This window comes from Diceros bicornis, chromosome 18 (assembly GCF_020826845.1).
Source record: "Diceros bicornis minor isolate mBicDic1 chromosome 18, mDicBic1.mat.cur, whole genome shotgun sequence".
NCBI classification, from domain to species: domain Eukaryota; kingdom Metazoa; phylum Chordata; class Mammalia; order Perissodactyla; family Rhinocerotidae; genus Diceros; species Diceros bicornis.
The window spans coordinates 38,210,392-38,228,039 of record NC_080757.1 but is presented as its reverse complement, the minus strand read 5'-3'; the positions used below and the strand labels follow the sequence as shown (position 1 = coordinate 38,228,039).

Genomic DNA, 17,648 nt, shown 5'->3' with positions numbered 1-17,648 from the left:
ATTTATTTTTCTCACTTCCTTTATACATTTTATGGCTGGCTCTAAATTCTACTGTTTCAGTTTAGACTAGGACTTACAAAGAAAAAAACATTTCTAAACTTTTCTGTGTGAAATTTAGGGCCAATTTTCAAATAGTATTGTCTAGATATTTGCCTTTATGTCAGGTAAGAGAGTGGTAGATAAGTAGATAAAAAAGGATAGGATTAAAGAGAAAAAAAAAAAGTAGATTATGTCTAAAGTCGTATTAACCAAAACATTTGTAATCTTGCAACTTCAAACTGCCCTGTCATCGTAATGACATGTTGACTTCAATGATGTGTTGTCATCACATGTGTACAACTATAATCAAGTGAGATCAGACATATAATAATGAGTTTGTGTCACTGAAATGTGAAATTCCTTTAGCTGGTGTTTTAAAACCATTTCACAGAAATAATAGTCATTAAATATTATTTTTCATTATTCTGTACTCTGTACCTCTCATAATGAAAGTATCTACCACAAACTTTTCTCCCAATTATAGGTTCCTAATAGGAATTATACATTGTCTCAGACTTCTGTGCTTTTCTTTCTTTCTTTTTTTTTTTTGTGAGGAAGATCGGCCCTGAGCTAACATCTGCCAATCCTCCTCTTTTGGCTAAGGAAGACTGGCCCTGGGCTAACATCCATGCCCATCTTCCTCCACTTTATATGGGACGCAGCTACAGCATGGCTTGACAAGCGGTGTGTCGGTGCGCGCCTGGGATCCAAACCGGCGAACCCCGGGCCACCGCAACAGAGCGTGCGCACTTAACTGCTTGCCCCACCGGGCCGGCCCCTGTGCTTTTCTGAAAAGAGCCATTTCTCCCTCTGTTTTAATTTTTAAAATATACTTGGTGGAATACTATATTAGCATTTGAAATTATAATCTGGAAGATTATGTGGCAATATGAAAATTTTCTTATAAATGAGAAAAAAGTTATATGTGATTGTATGATTGTAATTAGGTAAAGGTGTTATTCCTAGAGTAAAAGATAAAGGAAAATAAAATAAAGTTGTATTAGTATTTTGAGGTGATTTTTAAATATTTGTATAAAAAGAGTAAAACATTTATATCTTATACTACTATTTTACCATTAAAATATTTTGTATATAAATATTTTCCAACATAGTTTTGACTGTTGGTAAATAGTGTATAGAGAGTAATGACAGTCAATGATTACCTCACTTCAAAAATCATAAGAAATTGCCTTTTAAGTCCATGTAATTCTTTAAAATCGGGGATGTGACAATTGTTATTCTATTGAGGCTCTGGCTCAATAGATCAATGTTTGTAGAGGCTTAGTCTTCCTCAGAGATTCCACTGTCCAAGTGTTTTTATATATAGTAAATATTTTCTGTAAACTTTAAACTATCCACTGAGTTAGAAATAGAAACTTATTCACATTATTTCCTCCCTCCCTGCCATGTTCATCCTACTGTCCCTCACTTTGGCCTCCACTATGTCAAGTTTCTGTTTTCTTTTATCTCTGTATTCATCTTTGACAACTGATTTCTGTCTTTATGTGTTGTTTCATTTTAATCCCTGTCTATTTAATCCCTGATTGAGTATATATGATCTCTATTGTTTTTCATCTAGATATACTAAAACCAGAACTCCTTTCACACCTATAAAAGATTAATTTAAAAATAAATACAACTGTTTAATAATACGTACTGGATATCTTTTCAGTTAAACCTGGGAACAGTTGGGTTTTATCGGACTCAGTACAGCCCGGCCATGCTGGAAAGTTTATTACCAGGCATTCGTGACCTTTCTCTGCCCCCTGTGGATCGACTTGGATTACAGAATGACCTCTTCTCCTTGGTGAGCTTCTTTCAAGTAGTATGATGGATTTTGTTGATTAAAGGATTTTGTTTTTCCTGGAGTGTTTGACTGAAACATAATTAGAAGAATATAGTTCTTCCTGAAGGTTGAACGCCTTTGGGTCTAGAGCAAATGACTAATTATTAATTAACTGGACAAGATTAGACCTATATAATTTAGCAGAAACAAATCCCATTTCACTACTCCTAAGCCAGCTTTTTGCAATTATACTTAGACTATCCTTTGTAAGGCAAAAATTCTTTTCAATAGAAATAGATATGAGCCTTGAAGAAATTTCCCTACTGATGTGGTTTTTTAAAAATAATTAATTCAGAGTGATTTATATTTTTCTAAAAAAGTGATTATATTTTGCTGGGAAAGTCTAGAATTTTTTAACATTCTGTTATTACTCAAATTATAATAGCCCATTAGCTTTAGAATTATACTTATATTTGGCTTTGTTCCATAAAAGATTTAAAGCAGCAATTAGTAGTAGTATCTTTTTTTTTTTTTTTTTTTTGTGAGGAAGATCAGCCCTGAGCTAACATCCGTGCTAATCCTCCTCTTGCAGTTTGCTGAGGAAGACCGGCTCTGAGCTAACATCTATTGCCAATCCTCCTCCTTTTTTTTTTTTTCCCCCCCAAAGCCCCAGTAGATAGTTGTATGTGATAGTTGCACATCCTTCTAGTTGCTGTATGTGGGATGCGGCCTCAGCATGGCCGGAGAAGTGGTGCGTCGGTACGCACCCGGGATCCAAACCCCGGGCAGCCAGCAGCGGAGCGCGCGCACTTAACCGCTAAGCCACCGGGCCGGCCCAGTAGTAGTATCTTTATAACTCCAACATAGGTTAGATAATTTCTAGATGTCTTTGACTGTGATAAAATTGTCAGATTCCTCCCAGTGTTCCTTTAAATTGGACTTGAAATTTTCCCTCCCCTCTGCAGTAACTGGTTTTGGATTCCTCCTTTGTATAAACACAGATTAGCATTGATGCACAAAACCTCACATCTGCTGATCTCATTGCTGAGAGAGACCTGTCCCAGGAGAGTGGTGTGTTTGTGCAGTTGGCTGCTGTAACAGAAGTTCTTTTTCCTAACTCTATTAGTTAATCCTGAAAGGACTCTGAATTTGTAGTGCCTTCCAGTTTGCATTCTTTTAGAAATGAGTAAAGGACAGGCTGAAGTTGACACAGTTTGCGGGTCCAGTTTTGAAAGAGCCTCTGTCAAAAACCAAAGGCCCAACTATTTCTGCAGCTTTTCTGAAAGTATGAAAATTTTCAAAAGAAAAACAAAGCCAGGGCCCCAGAAACTGGATAGAAATAGGAACTTAACTGCTTTCTTTCTTTCTTTCTTTTTTTTTTTTTTTTTGTTCTTTTCAAATTGGAGGAATTTTAGCATATTTTTTTAAAGTGGCTCTTTTATAAATAGCAAAAAAGTAAATAAGAAATGTTGTCATGGTAGGATTTTTATTCTGTAAAATTCTATAGTGTTCTGAGCTTATATAATCTCATTTCCTCTAAACCAAAGAGATTACTAACTAGCAGTAGATAATGTCAAAAATGCATGCTTGTGTTTTTTGTTTTGTTTTTGTTTGAAGACTAGATTAATTTATGTTTTTTCCCATCCCAGGCTCGAGCTGGAATCATTAGCACTGTAGAGGTTCTAAAAGTCATGGAGGCTTTTGTGAATGAGCCCAATTATACTGTATGGAGCGACCTGAGCTGTAACCTGGGGATTCTCTCAACTCTCTTGTCCCACACAGACTTCTATGAGGAAATCCAGGAGTTTGTGAAAGATGTCTTTTCACCTATAGGGGAGAGACTGGGCTGGGACCCCAAACCTGGAGAAGGTAATGGATGTACTGAAGGGGCAGATAATTGATCAGCTGTGGTTAACAATATCAATAGCATCATCTTTGTATCTGCTGGGTGTTACTGTGTATTCTCCTGGCCAGAAATTAAAACTTAGGTCTTTGAAGCCTACTGGTGAAGTTACGTGGTCACCAACATAAAACCAGTGGAGGTTATGTGTATTCATTGTGAAACGTGATTTGTGCACAAAGCAAATGGTGGAAATAAAAGTCTTTTACAGAGTTCCAAAGGCCCATTTATAGCAAGAAAAGCTAATAGGAATTTTGGATTATTTTATTTATTATTACCAAAAACACCAGGCACCTTATGTATAACTTGTAAAGGTGCTAAGAGAGACAGGGGCCAGCTTTCTGAATTAGGAAGTTATTGTTTTCTACCATCTGCTATAACTAAATGTGGTATTTCCTCCTGACCATTCTTGATCTGGACTTCTTTTGCAATGAGAACAATAGTAACAGTTACTAGAGTTCTCTGTCTTTCTTCATTGATTCAATAAATATTTATGCACCTAGTAAATGCCAGGTACTATTCTAGGAGCTGGTGGTACAGCAGTAAACAAAACGTTGCCCTGTGTGGCTTACATTCTAGTGGAAGACGTGGCAAACAATTAAATATATGATATTTTAGGTGGCAGCAAGTACCATGAAGAAAAATAAAGTTAGGTAAGGTAGATAAGGAGTAGTAGGCCACTATTTTATGGAGAGCGGTTAGGGAAGCAGTCACTAGTGAGGTGGTATTTGAGCATGAGCAGAGGCCTGACAGAGAGAGCTGTGAGGATATTCAGGGGGAAAATGGTCCAGACAGGGAACAGCAAGCACAAAAGACCTGAGGCAAGAGCGTGCTTGTGGTGTTGAAGAAAAAACAAGGAGGCTAGTAAGGTCAGGACAGAGTCAGGGCAGAGTGAGTGAGGGAGAGGGGGAGTGGGAAGCAGATCAGCTCCTATAGGACCTGTGGGGGACATAGTAAGAAGTTTTTGACTTTCGCATTTAGTGATATGAGAAACTAATTTGAGAATTGGAAGCAGGGGAACATGACTTGATTTACTTGGCTGTGTGAAAAACAGACTAGACTGGAGAGGCAAGAGAGGAAGCGAGGAGACAAGTTAGAAAGCTGTTTCAGTGATCCAGTTGAGGTGCTGGTTGCAACTAGCACTTGTAGGTAGTAAATTCTGTGTATGTTTTGAAGGTAGAACTGAAAATATTTGGTGGTGCACTGACTGTGCAGTGGAGAGGAAGAGAGGAATCATCAAATTTTGGCCTGAAGAACTGAAAGAATGAAGTTGCCATATACAGGGATGGGGAGACTGTCACAGAAGCAGGTTTGAGTGCAAAAGGGTATCAGGAGTTTGGTTTTGGACGTGTTCAATTTGACATCCAAGTGGAGAGTATCGTGCCTGGAGGTCCAGGCTGAATGAATACATTTAGTGTGATTGGGCCCCAGGGCAGTCCAGGTTTTAGAGGTCAGGTAGAAGAGGAGGAGTCAGCAAGAGAGCCTGACTGGCCAGTAAGGGCAGAGTCGGGAGGGAGGAGGGTGTCCCAGGAGTCTTAAAGAAGGAGTGCGGAGGGAGAGTGATCAGCTGTGACAAATGCTGCTCTAAGTCAGGCAAAATGATGAGGGAGACTTGATGATTGCATCTGGCAAGTTCTGTGGAGTGGTTGAAACATTAGGGGTTCTCCAGAATGGGAGGAGAGGAAAAGAAGGCAGCATATTTAAACAGCTTTTTAAAGGAGTTTTGCTGAAGAGAGGATCAGAGAAAAGGGGTTAGTCTGGAGAGAGGTATGGGGTTAGGGGAGACCTTTTTTTTTTTTAAAGTGGGAGATTTTATAACTTTGTTTCTGTGCTGATGAAAATGATGCAGTAGTAATAGGAAAAGTCATGATGTGAAAGAGAGGGGTAATTGCTGGAGTGAAGGCTGAATCGTCGAGAGGAGTCCGGATCCGTTGCACAAGTTGGGAAGTTGGCTTTAGATAGGAGCACAATCCACAGAAAGAAGACAGGAGGAAGTCTGTGGACACAGATGCAGGCAAATTGGTGGACGTTGCACTTTTCTTTTATGATGGTAATATGTGAAACTTTTGGGGATCAAAAACACCTTTATGAAATAAGAATGTCTTTAGTTTCCTAGCTTTGCAGATGGAAAAATCAAACATAGCAAAATAAAACATTGCCTTGTATCACACAGCAAGTCAGTACCAGAGCCGGAATTATAAATTGATTCTTATTATAATCTTCGTGAGCGTCTAATTGTGTTATCTGTTGATCTTCTATGGCTTTCTTAAATTTATTTTTTATTGATTTATGATTTAAATACAGCAAAATGCACAATTTAAATGTTACAGTTCAACGACTTTTGACAAATGCCTACAACATTTCCATCACCGCAAGAGGTTGCCTCAGGCCCCTTCCTGGTCAGTCCCTGCCACACTGAGTGCCCCCCATCCATCCCCCACAGGCAAACACTGTTCTGACTTCTTTCACCCTGGATTAATACTGTCTCTTCTAGAACTTTGTATAAATGGATTCATAATATATATGCTGTTCGTTTATCTGGCTTCTCTCACTCAGTATAATGTTCTTGAGATACATCCAGATTGTTCATTTCTTTTTATTGCTGAGTAATATTTCATTGTATGACTATACCACAACTTATTTATCCATTGTGCTGTTGCAGATTTGTGTGATAATGTTAACTTTTTTTTTGAGATACAATCAATATACCATAATATGCACCCTTGTAAAATATACGCTTCAGTCTCAGTCTTTTTTTAGTATGTTCACAAGGTTGTACAACCATCACCACCATCTAATTCCAGAACAGTTTCTTTACTCTCAAAAGAAACTTCATACACACTGGCAGTCACTCCCCATTCCCTGGCAACCCAGTGTCAGGCAACCACTAATCTGCTTTCTGTTTCATGGATTTGCCTACTGTGGACATTTCATATAAATGGAATCATACCCTATCTGGCCTTTTGTATCTGGCTTCTTTCACTTAGCGTAATATTTTCAAGGTTCATCTATGTTACGGCATGTATCAGTACTTCATTCCTTTTTATAGCTGAATAATATTCCAGTGTATGGATGTATCACATTTTGTTTGTCAGTTGATGGATGTTTGGACTGTTTCCACTTTTTGACTATTATGAATACTGCTATGAACATTTGTATACAAATTTTTGTGTGGACATATGCTTTCATTTCTCTTGGGTATATACCTAAGAGTAGAATTGCTAGGTCATATGGCAACTCTAAATTTAACCTTTTGAGGAATTGCCAGACTGTTTTTCAAAGTGGCCGCACCATTTTACATTCCCACCAGCAATGTATGAGGGTCCTTATTTCTCCATTCCTTGCCAATACTTGTTATTGTCTTTTTTCTTCTAGCCATCTTAGTGGGTATGAAGTGGTAACTCGTTGTGGCTTCGATTTGCATTTCCCTAATGACCAATGATGTTGAACATCTTTTTATGTGCTTTTGGCCATTTGCATATCATCCATCAGATTTTGATGTTAAAAATCTAATATTTCAATTTATTACACACAGCATACTAATTCCGTATGTGGCCTTTCTCTGAATCTTGGGTCAAAACTGAATAATTTAAGCCTGTCTCTTTCACATGTAATCCTTAGCAGTATAATTACCTAGATGGAGGGAACATTTAGTAAATTCAGATAGTTGGCATTTGTGACTATAGACAAAGTCAGCAAATTTATTTGCTTGTCTAGTCTGTTTAGCACTTCATTTCACTCATGATTTTATAAATTTATGTCAAGTATTCTCTCAAGAACTAAGGTAATTCATTGTGTTTGTTCAAGATTGTTGACACGATATAAGTTATATCTAAGTGGCATATTTGTAAAAATAGTCTTTTTATATTTGTAAAAATAGTCTTTTTAAGTAGTTCTGTGTCTCTTTTACTTCTCAATCAGGTCATCTAGATGCACTCCTGAGGGGCTTGGTTCTGGGCAAACTAGGAAAAGCAGGACATAAGGCAACATTAGAAGAAGCCCGCCGTCGGTTTAAGGACCATGTGGAAGGGAAACAGATCCTCTCCGCTGATCTGAGGAGTCCTGTAGGTTTTCATAGTAAATTACCTTGATTTCTAGGTGACTGCATCATTCTGGGTCATGTGGAACATACTTTGTAGTGACCCAAAGTGATCTAAGTACTGACCTACAAGTCGTGTCTGACTCTATTTTAATATATGCCATTTAGGTGGAATATAGCCAGCTTCTCTTTTGTTTTAAGTTTCTCAGTCTGCACGGTGGCGCTGAATGGTGATTATCAGTGCACATTCCCCCGAGAGAGCTGGTGTGCTCTGCTGTTACTTAGTACATGCTGTCTACCTTTCTGGTTGTTCGTGTGGGCTCTTGGCTCATTGCCACGATTTGTATGTAACATCCACACGCAGCTATTTACAATTTTTTTGATTTTCTTTCTGTCTTTTCTTAATATTAGAATATTTAGAACAAGAAACATTTAGTCAGATGTCTTCTTTTTTGTTCCTACATTCTCTTGTAGGTCTATCTGACTGTTTTGAAGCATGGTGATGGCACTACCTTAGAAATTATGCTAAAGGTGAGTAAATTGGAAAGGGCTCTCATTTTCTGCTTTTGAACTTCTATTGACACAGAGTATGAGCTTTATGTGGTTAAAAGAAGTCCTGGCAAAAGAAATATATGCTGATGTGCATATTGCAAACATGCAAATATTAAGAAACTATGGGAGAAATTGTTCACGAATACTACTATGATGCCAAAAATAATCTAATTTTTTTCCCTTTGTTTTACTCAAAAGTTTATGCATCTTAATTCTTAACACTGACATGGTCGTTTTGATTAACAAGTCAAGTTCTTAAAAATTTCCTCTTCAATGTAAATTTACTTGGAGTTCTCCCTATCTTAAACAAAAAGTTTGTTTCTGTGCTTAGAAAAGGGATAGATGATCAAGTGTCTCAAGGATTTGAGCTATGCCAGTGTCCCTTATGAATGGATAGGAAATTAATTCACCTACTTGCATAGCCCCTGTAGTTTTCCCAGGATGATTGGCATATAATTAAACTCTGGCTTAGAAAAAATATAGGTAAAACTTTCCATGTCCCTATCATGGCAGTGATCTGTCTGAGAGTCCTCGTACCGTGAAACATGAGCTGTTTCCATCCCTGTCCATGCAGTTATCAGCCTAAGAAATAACTTGACTATACTGGTTGCATTAGAGGTGGAGGGAGCTAAATCTACTTATTACCATCAAAAAAATGTGCAAAATATACCTAAATACTCAAATCGTCTATCAGACCTATGAAGCCCATTCATTAAAAGATCCACACTTAGGGGGATGAACGGAATAGGAATGAGATGTGCTTTACTACTTTCACCTTTAATGAATTAAGAACTCTTTTCTGATCCCATGTGGGTCAGAATTGCAAATCTAATTTCTAGTATTTTAGTTTTAAACAAATCTTATTTAAATAATTAGAATGTTTTGAAAAATGTAAACTTTATTTGGTAAGAAACTACATCTCAAAATATACTGCTTTATTTACCCATCTTGTACAAGAGTTTCCTTTCTAATAATATAAAAATTATACTTTGGGGGGCCGGCCTTGTGGTATACTAGTTAAGTTCGGCACACTGTGTTTCGGCAGCCCAGGTTCATGGGTTTGGATCCCGGGCACGGACCTACAACACTCGTCAAGCCATGCTGTGGCAGCAACCCACATACAAAATAGAGGAAGATTGGCACAAATATTAGCTCAGGGCCAATCTTCCTCACATACACAAAAAAATAATAATTATACTTTGAGTTTACCTTTCAACTAAATGATACGAAGGTCCCTTCTCATTCTTAATATCTGTGAACCTGTGCACTATAGATCATGTATTTATTTGCATATGAAATGAGATATTTTGTATTTCTTGTCTGTTCCATAAAGGTATGGGACAAAATAGGGGTTCAGAAAATTTCATGACAGATACCTTGACATTTTCATGTCATGGCTTACTTTTAAGAATTTTTACCAGTGTGTATAGTTAATAAGAGTTTGCATCTGTTTAACACAAGGGAGCTCATGATAATTCAGCTTTCCTATGGAAAGAGCTCTAATGAAAGCAGAATCAGAGTTCTTCAAGAAACCAGTTGGTGAGAGATGAGGATTGTTTTCTGTTGGTAATTTAGGAATAATGAGGCAGGATAAAAAAAATCTAAGTCAAAGTATATTTGAAATGTGGTGTTATGCTGCCATCTAGTGGATTAGTATAATAACAGGTTCTCCTTGGAGAAAAAATAGTTCCTGAAAGCCGTAGTTCAGACTTTGAGTATTGGAGCTGAAAAGGACCTTAGAAATCATCTGTCCACCTCACTCATTTTACAGATGGGGAAACTGAGACCGGAGAGGTTAAGGACTTAGTCAAGATCACACAGCTAGTTAGAGGCAAAACTGGGACTAGAACCCAGGTCTCCTGACTTCCTATCTATTTTACCACACTGCTGCTCAAAAGAGTCCAAAGGAAAGGAAGAGGAAACTGGGAGCTGTGATGGGGTCTCCAGACACTGGTCAGTGTTAAATCTTCAGGGGGAAACAAGATCAAGAGAGTCTGTAAATTGTCTTAGAGAGGTATCTCAAATACATTTGTAGTTTTAATTTTTAAAGAAATGTAGTAATATTTTGTTTCTGATTATGAGAAAAGACTTTATATATTCACTATGGAAGATTTAGAGACTAGACAAGTATAAAGAAGAAAATCACTTACCTGTAATAAAAAAAAAAGCAGGTCACAAAAATAGCATGTATATGATCTTATTCCTGATTTGGTAATGTATATATATAGTAATAATTTAATTTTTTCTTTATGCTTCTCTATTTTCCTAATATTCTGCATTCAGCATGTGCTGCTTTTGCAGTTAAAAAATGTGATGATGTATAATCCCACTGATCAGAGACCATCGTTAATTAATGTTAACATTTTGATGTATTTTCAGGATTTTTTCTCCTTCGCATTAAATTTTTAAAAATTTAGAATCATTTTGCTTTGTTTCTCTACTTTTTTTCACTTAATATATCAAGAGCATGTTTATGTCATCAAATATTCTTAAAATGTTGCTTTCAGTAATGCATCTTATATATTTTTTACTCTTATAAAATTAAACTGATGATCCTCAGTGGTATTAATAATGATTAGTTTGTTCATCTAATATAGAACATTAGTCAGATATCAGTGATATAAAGAATTTGGCCATGACAGGTTTACCCTTTAGATCTTGAGTAGTTTAAACTGCTCAGAACTGATAACAAGCCATTCATATAGTGAGCACTTACATCTAGTGACTTATTATAATGGCATATGACAAATTTAGTGCCCAAACATCTTGAAAAGTGTTATCTTTTGTTAATTTCATACCCTGTAATCTTAGCCAATGAGAAGGTAGAGCAAAAGTTTCACTTTATTGGGGGAGAAGCTCATATAGCATATGCCAAAACTTCCAGGGAAGTGTTAACTTATCTCTGTCTTTATTTTTTCGCTATAGCTTCACAAACAAGCAGATATGCAAGAAGAGAAAAACCGAATTGAAAGAGTCCTTGGGGCTACTCCTTTGCCTGAATTGGTTCAAAAAGTCCTCACATTTGCACTTTCAGTAAGTTACAACGAAAACTGCTTTTAGAAAGAATTGTTACCCACTGATCTGTGGCAAGTGTCTTTGATTCAGTATCCTCTTGATCTGCCTTAACCCTAGGCTAGGGCTTCCTCTTATTCTGGGAAAACTGGGAATGAGCTTTTGTTAGTGACCTCTGTATCTCCCTCTAGTGGTGAGAATCAGAATAGTTGGGAGAGGAAATAACTGGAAAGCTGACTTATCCTTGGGCCTACTTTCTGTCTCTTGCGTTCCTTACCCTGTAGGAGCTCAAGCAAGTATCTGTTGAACAGCTTGTTTGTACCTGTCTCAATGCCTCGTTCTCAGTTTGGCTGGTCATTAGGTTAAACATTCTCCTCTTTGCTGGAAGCTTCTGGTGCAAGTTATTCCTAAAACAAGGAATGCGTGTCTTCAGTGTGATTGCTTGGGTACCTCAACAGCATTTGCCCTTCTGGCACCAGAAGATGTTTTGGATACAGTAACTTTTAGCTCTCTTTCTTTTTTTAGGAAGAGGTACGTCCACAGGACACTGTATCAGTAATTGGTGGAGTGGCTGGAGGCAGCAAGCATGGAAGGAAGGCTGCTTGGAAATTTATAAAGGACAACTGGGAAGAACTTTATAATCGATACCAGGGAGGATTCTTAATATCCAGACTAATAAAGGTATGTGAAGATTTTTATTTTGAGGAGCTTGCTTATCATGGATATTATTGAGAGACATTTATTGAATTTCCTTAAATAGTTATTAGTTTTATTAAAGGGCTTCTCCATCATCCATCCTGCACCCCTTAAATTAAACTGCAGTTGGGAAAGAAAAATGATTTGTTTTTAGGGTAGTTTGTTCCTAGCCTCTGTTAGTTGCACTTATATTTAAACCATTGTTTTTTCAGCTATCAGTTGAGGGATTTGCAGTTGATAAAATGGCTGGAGAGGTTAAGGTAAGAAAAGTACTGTTTACTTTTCCCTTGTCAATCTAGTAAGTAAAAACACTAACTAACCAAATTGTAATCATAGAGTGTTGGGGTAATGTTATACTTTCATGTCTCCTTGTTTTTGCTTGGAGAAAGACAGCTTAGGTTACATCCTTAATGTCTGAAGAGTTTAGAGTTGGAATCATCTTTGAGGGCATTGAAATATGGTTGAAAGAATGTGGCACTTGGAGTCAATCAACCTGGGTCTAAATCTGTGCTCCGTCTTGTGTTAGCTTTGTGACTTCAAGCAGGTTTTTAACCCCTATGAGCCTGTCTCTCCTTCAGTACAATGGGGTAATGATAAGATTATTATTTAGATTAAGTACATAGAGGGGCTGGAACAGAGTAGGTCCTTGAAATTCCTTCTTTTTCCCTTTCTAATGACTTTCATAGGTCTGTTGTATGCACAGTGAGACAAGATGACTATGTAGGGACCCTCCTGTTAGTCCTTACAAAGGCTGATAATCACTGATAATCTAGTGTGGACTTAGACCTGGCAAAGTTCAGCATTTGGGGCACAAATCTACACTGATTAGGAAAATCTTAACTTCAGGCCTTCCATTGCATTTAATGGCAAAGTATTTTTAAAGTGTCACTTTCACCTTCATCTTCTTAAATGCAAGTGGGTTATCGGGTGTGAATTTGGAAGTTCTGAGAGCTATAATGTTTGGTTCACTCTGTGAGCCATTGTTAGGAATAAGATTTTAAGATTTCAGATCTTGAGAAAACAGTGAAAGATTTGATCTCTGCCTTCATTTAGTTTATATTGTATATTGTATCGTGTAAATAATTACTTTATTGTAAATGTAATAACTACTCTGAAGGAGAAATACATATAATGGGTTTGGAGGGGAGGGCAGTGGCCAGGCTGAGGCTGGTGAGATAGGTAGAGGCCAGACTGAGGAGGGCCTTGGAGGCCACATTAAAATTTTCTTAAGAATGGAAAGCCCTTGATTGGCTTGTAAACAAAGGAGTGGCTTGAGCTCATTTGTATTATAAACATTTCCGTCTGGCTGCAGTGTGGAAAATAATTTGGAATGGAGAAGAGAGGATGTTGGGAAGCCAACTCTGGAGCGAGAATGGTAGAGCAGCTTGGAGGAGATGGAGTGGTGAGAGAGGTGCGGGACCCTGACTGTGTTGATCTTGAATTCAACAAATATTTACTGAGCAGCTTCGCCGTGTTGTGAACATGTCTGGGGGAGGAGGAAGGAAGAGTCCAGGATAGTTCCCAGGTTTCTTGTATGTAAATCGTGGTGCTGTTTGTTGAGATGGAAGGAGAGGAAGTCTTGCATCTTACTGAGGGCTTAAGAACGCCATGATCAGGAGTCCTGGAGCAGGAGCCATTGTCGTCTGTGTAAATAAGGTTATTGACTTCTGAAAGGTCTAGACTTATTCTGATGAATTAGTTATGCTCTCTTTTACACCTGTGATGACTAGTTCAAAGGAAAGACCCTCATCCTTTTGCTGGTTGGTATTTAAGAGTTGCTTTGTTTCCTGTGAAACCAGTTATACTTCATTAGAAAATGGTTTATTCAGCCTTTAGTCAATAAGCATTGTGATAAAACTATTTCTGAGTTGTTATTATATGAAAAATTTGAGTTTGTGGAGTATTGAATTATTAGGGTATAGCAGCAATTTAAGCTTCTTAGTTTTATCATCCCTTACAAATTAAGTACTCTGTGCCAAGTATTATGCTGTTTATATGGGCTGTCTCTTTAATCTTCTGGAGTAAATATTTCTCATATGAAAATATCTCATATCTCATGAGAAAACAGACTTAGAGCAGTTAATTTACTCAAAGTCACAAGTTAGTACATGACCAAGCCTAGATTCAAGTTCCAAACCTAATTCCAAAGCCTAGATTAAGCACTGCGCGATGAGCCTAAAAGAAAGGCCGTAGGTTCTCTTTACTATTAACTTTTGATTAGGTTTTAAGCATATAATATTTGGGGGAGAATTCCTGTGTGCAGGTCCAAGGAGCTGCTTGTTCTTTGAGCCTAGGGGTGGCAGTAGGAAATTTCCACGAGTGAACCTTATGAATCCCTTACAGACCAGTGGGTGTTTTCTTCATAACCTGTGATATTAACTTCTTGCTATTGCTAGTAACGATCCTACATTTTGGGTTGTTTTATACCAGGCTTTCTTCGAGAGTCACCCAGCTCCTTCAGCTGAGCGTACCATCCAGCAGTGTTGTGAAAATATCCTGCTGAATGCTGCTTGGCTAAAGCGAGATGCTGAGAGCATCCACCAGTACCTCCTTCAGCGTAAGGCCTCACCACCCACAGCGTGAACCCTGAGCGTGCCGCCACTGCGGTTCTGCTGCTTCGCTGCAGGGATGAGGTGGAGCTACCGAACAGCTGATTCATATGCCAAGAATTTGGAGTCTTCTTTCAAACCAGTGGGGGTTGGACAATGAATGTAGTTAACTGGTTCCTGCTCACACTTCAGAATTAAATTCTATTGAAAAAGGAAAATCAGCAATTCAGCAAAAAAATAAAAATAAAAAATAAAAATGTAAATATGATAGTAATAAAATAGAGCATAACGAAACTGTGAAACTTCCTGAAGCCTTGTCAGTGGTTAAAAGTATTTAACACTCTCCCGTAATGACAGATGTTCTGTTTTTATAACCTACCAAAAGGAAACTAGAGGCTTCTGGGTGAAGAGGATTTTTGTGAAGTGGGTTCTCCAAGCAGCCTACAAGCCAAGGGTAGTGTCCATTGCTGGGAATGGTTAAACCTGGAAGGCTGATAGCTGTATAACATAGAGTCTGTGCATAATTCCAAGTGGGTTGTTTTTTTTTTTTTTTGGCATGGGGACTGATCAGGAAGATATATTTTCCTGCATAACTCAATCTGAACCAAGGATTGTAGTTTTCCTCCTTGCCTTCCCTTTTGTGTGACCCCCTTGGCCAAAAAAAAAAAGTAAAAAAATAAAAAAAAACACCTATCCTGGTCTGGGTTTTTTCCTCCCCTTAGTTCCACCCCCAACCCCCACCCCCGATGTCCTTCTTAGAGATAAAGAAATAATAAGGAAACATCTTTTATAGCCACATTAAATAAGAGAAACTGATATACATTATTTTTTCTTTCTTTTTTAAGATGACTTTTAAGAACCCTGAAATGCATAAAGATGAGACAATAGAAATGGAAAGGTTTTCAACCAGGCCTCTCTGAAGGAGCTATTCTGCTGAAAATGGTCTTAGTTGTCTGACAGGCCAACTATGGAACCTCTGTGTGAAGTATCAACACTGGCTTCTCCTGGTTCATTTTGGGCATGTAGGGAGTCAGTGGTCACTGCTGCAGGGCCTAGATGTTAGCGGTAACTGGCAACAAAACAACCAAGACTGTAAGCCTGTGTGCCACTCTCTGCTTCAACAGCGTATCCTGTTAACAAGCCTCACCTGCCCAACCCTGGGAGTTTTAACTCGACATCTCACTGCTCTCCTCTCTCCGTACCTTTTTTCTTTCTTTTTCTTTTTCCTTTTATTTTTCTTTAAAAAATATTTTTGTGTGTAATTAACAGGAATTCATATTTGGTGTGGCTTAACTGTATTTCGGAAGGTCATCAGATTGTGAGACTGCTTCCTTGAAACATTTTTGTGCTATTGTTTTAAAAAAATAATAATTAAAAAACAGTTGGCGTTAATAAAAATGTCAATGTGAAATTGATGTCCTGATTTCTTTTATTCTCTTTGATAAACTAAAAACTTTCCCGTCATTCAGTAGGATTATAAGAAGTTTTACTACCATAAGATTTTTTTGAGTCGAAGAAAATTCAGCTCCTGAATTCCTAATGAATGGTACCTAGACAGAAAAATCCTAAGATTTCCTTCTAAATTAGTTCTGGCTTCTCAGAAAACTCTTAGAGCTCCTCTGAATCAGTATTCAAGAGTTAACTTGAGACTTACCAGCTCCCGTTTATTGAGGCATCCTTGTCCAGGTGCCATGCCTAAGGCGGCCCTGTAGGCCATCCAGGCATGCACTTAAGGCACCAAAAAGACTTAAGAAAAATGCTGCTTTAAGTAAAGAACTCACAGAATTTTACAATCAGATAAAGAACTCACAGAATTTACAATCAGAAATTCTGAAAAGAAGTTATTTTAGTTTCAGCATACATGCAGGTTTTGTGTATAATAGTTTAGTAGTTTGAATTATGTTGGGGAGAGGTTGTGCTGGATATCTTCCATCTCCCCTTCAGAATTGCTCTCCGTCCTGTCCTGCGCCCCAGGAGGTGTTGACCCACATGGACTGCATTAACAGGCTCCTTTGCCCTCGGACTTCAGGTCATGTTGATCCAATTAGTGACACCCTCAGATCAAAAGCCCTGAGGAAAGGATGACCAGGGTATTTATTCCCCCAGCTTCCTCATTGCCAGGTCACCTGGGTTATGTGTCCCTCTACCAAAGACCACAACTCTTATTAAGCAGCCCTCTCTAGCTTCTAGCTCCTTCTCTTCGCCCCTTCAAATCTGGGGATAGAAAGGACTACTCCTTTACTAGCTCTAGATGACTCTGTTATTCCTTGTTGCTTTCCCTAAACTCTGCCCATATCTTTGTAAACAGCCCCTTTATTAAACTTTCCTCAAGTTACCCAGTTTGAGCGTGTTCTCTGTTTTCTACTAATATCTTGACTGATTTAGGCACCATAGTCCTGATGCTTTGGGTCTCTAAAGGTCTTAATCCAACCCTTTCTGTGTCAGATGTTTTAATTTATTGTTTGTCTTCCACATAGCTCTCTATCATAGGTAATACACTCATTTTACAGATGAGAAAGCAGGCTCAGAAGAATTAGGTGAAGTAGTTATAACGCAAAGAACTCTCAGAACCAGTAGCCAACCCAAGCTTGCCAGTCTCCAAAGCCTAGCTGATTGTGACGCCTCCACAATTAGGAGATCATACAGTCAGACTGGACCCAGGCAATAGCTTTAAAGATATTTAGTGATTTTCCTTTTTCCCAATACTCCTTGGTTAAAAATTTTAGTGGAAATCAGAAGGTTGGAAAGAAAGATGAACATGTTGATACTTTTTATAGAGAATTTTATATTATTTTTTATTAGTGGGAAGGTGTAAAGTCTTTTGGAACATTGGGTAGTGGTGGGTGAATTCTTAACTTGGAATTTCTAAGGATGGGTCTCAGGGTACAAGGAACCCCTTGAAATTACTTTTTTGTGTGTGTGTGTGAGGAAGATCAGCCCTGAGCTAACATCCATGCCAATCCTCCTCTCTTTTTTTTTTTTCCTGAGGAAGACTGGCCCTGAGCTAACATCTATTGTCAATCCTCTTTTTTTCCCCCTTTTTCTCCCCAAAGCCCCAGTAGGTAGTTGTATGTC

At 38.1% G+C, this 17,648-nt stretch overlaps 1 protein-coding gene across 1 annotated transcript in view; it reads left to right on the top strand.

Moving 5' to 3' along the window:
• NPEPPS (aminopeptidase puromycin sensitive) overlaps window positions 1-15,984 on the top strand; it is an 83,609-nt gene extending 67,625 nt beyond the window's left edge. Inside the window, exons 16-23 of the mRNA XM_058560798.1 lie at window positions 1,712-1,846; window positions 3,475-3,694; window positions 7,647-7,789; window positions 8,239-8,295; window positions 11,242-11,349; window positions 11,854-12,009; window positions 12,237-12,284; window positions 14,455-15,984. Coding sequence (XP_058416781.1) covers window positions 1,712-1,846; window positions 3,475-3,694; window positions 7,647-7,789; window positions 8,239-8,295; window positions 11,242-11,349; window positions 11,854-12,009; window positions 12,237-12,284; window positions 14,455-14,607 — 1,020 coding nt within the window. The 3' untranslated portion in view covers window positions 14,608-15,984. The remainder of the gene's footprint in view (window positions 1-1,711; window positions 1,847-3,474; window positions 3,695-7,646; window positions 7,790-8,238; window positions 8,296-11,241; window positions 11,350-11,853; window positions 12,010-12,236; window positions 12,285-14,454) is intronic.
• The last annotated feature ends 1,664 nt before the right edge of the window (window positions 15,985-17,648 follow it).